This window comes from Gracilinanus agilis, chromosome 1 (genome assembly GCF_016433145.1).
Source record: "Gracilinanus agilis isolate LMUSP501 chromosome 1, AgileGrace, whole genome shotgun sequence".
NCBI lineage: Eukaryota > Metazoa > Chordata > Mammalia > Didelphimorphia > Didelphidae > Gracilinanus > Gracilinanus agilis.
Window position 1 is genome coordinate 77,690,689 of NC_058130.1, and position 5,267 is coordinate 77,695,955.

The following is a 5,267-nucleotide window of genomic DNA, read 5'->3' on the forward strand; positions in this document are numbered from 1 at the left end:
TCTATACAGGGAGCAGTCATGGTTACCTCATTGGACTTTTAAATGTTAAAGAATATACTGGAAAGGCTCACATATTTTACCAGCCCTGGCCATAACTGAATGCCTTTCACCTCAGAACTAGAAGTTCAGAATTCAGAATTCTTAGGATTAATGGATGAAAGTTGCAGAGGCAAATTTGGACTCAATAAAAAGAAAAACTTTGTCCATAGTGATCCAAAAGTGGAAGGGCTGCCTTGGGAAGAAGTAGCTTCCCTGGCACTGAAAGACAGGGCTTACCCCACTGATTTCTTTTCCTCTTTGGTCTCATGATCACTGCTCTTTTTGGAATCCTACAAATTTCCTGTAATTATATATGTAAGTATGCGTGTTTGCGTGGATAGTTTTTTTTCCCCTTTTTTCTTTTGTTGGGGGCAGGGGGATGACAATGATGAGTTTAAATATGAAGACAGTATTCCAAATATAGGCTTATTAGAGAAGGAGGTAGAGGAATTTTATGGAATGATGCCTTTAGGTGTGAGGATCCAAAGAACTTTAAGCATCTTTGCCACCATGCTATGTAGCTAGATCACAGCATGTACATTACTGAAGTAGATGCTGATTTTAATTTACTAAAAGCATTTGGATTTCAGTTTGAGAGGCTGAAGTTAAAGAAGTAAAGAGCAACTCTTTTCAGTTTGGTTTCTGAATGTTATTTAAAGAATACTGGACTTAGAACCAGAAGCCAGAAAGTTGAGTCCTGGGTTCATTATTTGTTGGCTTTGTTACACTGGGCACAGATCTGAATGCCTCTGAGCCTCACTTCCTTCATCTGTCAGAAGATAAGATCACCCTTTGAAACTACTTTGAAGGGTGATAAAATACAGCTTAATTGTGAAATTCTGTGTAAATGTGAATAATGATTGTTATTTATTTCACTCACATAGCCTAGCACTCTGAACCAGTAGGGTTTGCTCCAAAACACCATCTTTAGAGGGCCCTGCAAACAATATAGATGGAAGGCACACAAAATCAAGACAAAAGAGATGGCATTTTGTAAACTCTCCATCCATCAATAAACATTTATTAAGCACCAACTAATGTCTATAAATGAACCTAGAGAGGGGAAGAACCATTCAGCTTACCTGTTTGTTTGTTTGTTTTTTTTTAATTCTTTTTCCCTTATCCCCTAGCATAAAGCAAGTTTGAAAATATCCATTAGCATATTTGGTTTTTTAAGAGACATCAAACGTTGAACTCTTACCCACAAATTTCTGAGGCATAGAGCTCTTACGTTTGGCGACGTTACTTGCTAGTCTATCCAGCACGAGGGATCTCTCAGATCCAATCTTGCACAAATCTTCGGCCATTTCACTATGGTTGGTTTCTTCTTTAATGACTAAAGCCAAGGGAAATCAGAATGGTCAGCAACACAGATATCAATAATTTTAAGGGCCCGTTCTGCTAAGACAATTCGGTAAAGTTGGATAACTTAATAGAAGCCTCTAGTTGACTTTTGATGCTCATCATGGTAGTGGCCAACTTTTAGAATCGATTTCATTTTTATTTATTTATTTTATTTAGCATAGTCCACTTAACTTTTTACAAGGTAGATCCTCATAATAACCCTGTCACTTGGATAGGGCAGGGGCTATAATTTATATTCAAAAGAAGAAGGTGCTCAGGCTCAGAGTTAACACACCCAAATTTTATCCAGTGTGGTACTTGTAGACAAGGGACCAGAACTCAGGACAATATACTTCCTCACTGCCTCCCATGTGCTCATTATACATTCCAGTGTTAACGACAGGAATCCAAGTACAAAGAAACCTGCTACTTTGCAAATGGAGCATCAAATGTTCTATGTGCTTCCATTGCAAAAGGCTCAGGGTCGTGAAGGGTAAATTCTATTGAATTTTATACAGTATGATTCAAGGGATCTCCACAATCATCAAGAAATCTCAATACTGAGTACTGTGAGTTAGTGATGGCCAATCAGTAAATGAGAGGGCATTCAGAGAAGAGAGTCCTTTCTAATTTCTTGGAATAGTGTCATGAAAACTAAATTCAATTTTAATTCATCCAATGGTATTGGTTACTTAAGTATTGACTGGGTAGCGAAATTTATACTCCAGTATTCAAAAAATAATACAGAAGCAAGTTGGTTAATTGGGAGCACTAAGACAAAGGATTTAAAAGCAGAATTTCTTAACCTGGGGTACACATGCTCTCAAGGGGTGTGTGAATAGATTTTGGGGTAAAGGGGTGGTCTATGAACCTGCACAGAAAAAAAATCACATGTTTATTTCAATGAAATTGTTTTCCTTTTAAATTCTAAATATTTTATGTGTTTAATTATGATGATGATGATAAGATAGATAGTATTTATATAGTGCCTTAAGATTGCAAAATGTTTTACAAATATTATCTACCCTTACAACAAATATGGGAGGTAAGGTGCTATTATTATCTTCATTTTACAGAGGAGGCAGGCAGAGGTTGTGACTTGCATACAGTCACAAAGCTAGTAAATGTCTGAGGCTGGATTTAAACTCAGGTCTTTCTAACCCCAGACCCACTCTGCCACCTAGCTCCCATTAAAGATTTAAAATATTTAAGAACAGAGAAGGGGTATATAGGTTTCATCAGATTGCCAAAGAGGCCTGTGACATAAAAAAGATCAAGAACCCTTGTTTAATGTGTGCTTATGGAGTATCCCCAATAAAATAGTAATCCATTAGGTTGACTATAATTTAAGGACTTTACCTAACACTGAAGAAAAGGAAGAAATGTGGCCTAGATGATGATAACAATATCTGCTCTCCGCTGGGGCACATATCCTAAAAACTATTCCTACTCTGAACACATAGAATCTCAAGTGCTTATGTGATTTGACTGAATAAATTATAAGAAATCACATAAACCTATAATCATATATAAGAAATTATATCCATATGAGATATAATCATAGAGTGATAAGAGATCTTAGAGATGGTTTAGTTCAACACCATCATTTTAAAGATGGAAAAACAGAAGCAATATAGTTTAGGGAAAGAAGTCCTAAGATTTGGAGTTTAAGGGATTTAATGTGTTCAAATTCTGGCATTTAGATAATGGTTTACAAAGATGATCTCCTTTGATCCTCCCACCAGTGAAGTAGTTAATACTATCATCCCCATTTCACATTCGAGGAAACTGAGTGATCAGAGGTTGTGATTTCTCCAAGGTCTCATAGATAATAAGTGTCTGAGGCTGAATTTGAGTTTAGGTCTTCCTGACTCAAGGGCAAGTGTTCTATTCAAAGTGCCACTTAGCTGCCTCTGATTTCCTGTTTGGTCAAGAACTTTAGGTTATCTGGAAGCTTGTCTGAATTGGGTGATTTAGGGCAGAGGTAATTTTAAGTAAAATACTAGGGTAGATGACTTAAACACCCCAACCCTAGTGAATTTAGTAATAATAAAAATGATGATGGTGATAATAAACAGATAATATTTATATAGTATATGTTATATGCCAGGCACTCTGCTAAGCACTTTACAATTCTTATATCACTTGCTCCTCATAACAACCCTAAGAGGTAGGTGCTATCATTATCTCCATTTAACATTGGAAGAAACTGAGGCAAAGAGAGGAAGTGACTTGCCCTGAGATACACTGCTCATAAGCATCCAAGATCGAATATGACCTCAATTACTGAGGGTCTACTATGCCTCTAGCCCCATATTTAGTATTATAAAGGATATCAAAGTGGTCTCTGCTTTCAAAGAATTTATGGTGGCATTGAAGAGATGAAATTCAAGGCTATACTAAACAGAGACAAGAGTTAAAATATATTGTACAGAAAATAAACTCCAACTTTTGAGACATGCAAACACAGTTATAACGTTTTATGGAAAACCATTCCTTAGGAAATGCTGCCATTTTCTTTGTCAAAAGAATACAAAAATCATCACTTTGGGGATACCTAAACATATTCTATTATTGCCTCCTCTAGTCTTGGGAGTCAGGAGAGATAGGATTTTGAATCTCTACCCCTTTGCTTCCTGGCTGTATGACTTTGGGCAAGTCATATATCTTGTCTGAATCTTAACTTCCTCACCTGTCAAGTGAGGCTAAATCAAACTGTCCACCCCATCACGTTGCTGTTAGAATTGTAAAGCTTAAAGAACTAAATCCTGACTGATTATTACTATTCTAGGGTGATAGTCTGTATTATTAGCTAATGAGTTGACTGATGCATTTGGTTGCATAAAGATCATTGGCTTTAAACCAAATTTGATCCATCCTCTCTATCTAGTACCAAGTTAAATTAACTTCCTCTTTTCTGTTTTTAAATTTTTGAATCTTTTGGCAAAGTTAGAAGGGGGTTTGACTTATGGCACCATCCCCTGTCCCACCTCGGCTTCCTTCCACGAGGCTCATCTAGTCTGCACTATCTTAAGGACACATGAAACTCATTCATGTACTGCTGCATTGCTGCGATGGGAAAAGGGAGAATCAGAGCAACCTTTGCTTCATCACTTGTCAGGGTCAAAAAGAAATATCAAATGTGCCACTTCTCAAACAAGAGCCAACTGTACACCCTTTACTCCCCTTCCTTGCGGATGCTTCACTCTCTTCCTAAAAAGATGCAGAGAAGCCCTTTCTAAAAAAAAACAAAACAAAAAACTCTTCTTTGCAAATTGTTTGGTAATAATAATAGTTTTTATTTATATAGCATTTACCCTGTGCCAGGCACAGTGCTAAGTGCATTACAATTATTACCTTATCTGATCTTCACAATAACCCTAAAGAGATAGGTGCTATTATTATCCTCACTTTACAGATAAGGAAACTGAGGCAGGAAGATCGTGACTGGCCCAGGGTCACACAGCTAGTAAGCAATTACAGTCCAGATCTGAACTTGGGTCTTCTTGATTCCAGCCCTGCCTTTATCCACTGTACCACTCTGTCCATTGTAACATGTGGGCTATCAGTTGGTTCCCATGGGATCTGTTTCCTAGGATATACTCCTACGATAGACTTGATTTGTCCACTGAGATTTCATAGCTGCACTTATTATGAAGCATAAACCTGAGATCTACAGGGCTTTTAAAAATAGAAGAAAATGTAAAAATTTTTTAAAATTAAAAAGGAAAAAAAAAGGAAAAGGCCCTAATTTTATGTTATATAATCTAAATACATATTATTTATATATAATATATGTATATATTTTATTATATTATATATTATATATCTGTATAAATCTATATATATATATATAAACTTATATATATATATCATTTACTTGA

General features: G+C 36.2%; 1 protein-coding gene across 1 annotated transcript in view; it reads right to left on the reverse strand.

Annotated features, from left to right (window-relative positions):
* Positions 1-1,031: 1,031 nt before the first annotated feature.
* IKZF1 (IKAROS family zinc finger 1) overlaps positions 1,032-5,267 on the reverse strand; it is a 124,536-nt gene continuing 120,300 nt past the window's right edge. The window contains exon 8 of the mRNA XM_044671580.1: positions 1,032-1,375. Coding sequence (XP_044527515.1) covers positions 1,212-1,375 — 164 coding nt within the window. The 3' untranslated portion in view covers positions 1,032-1,211. The remainder of the gene's footprint in view (positions 1,376-5,267) is intronic.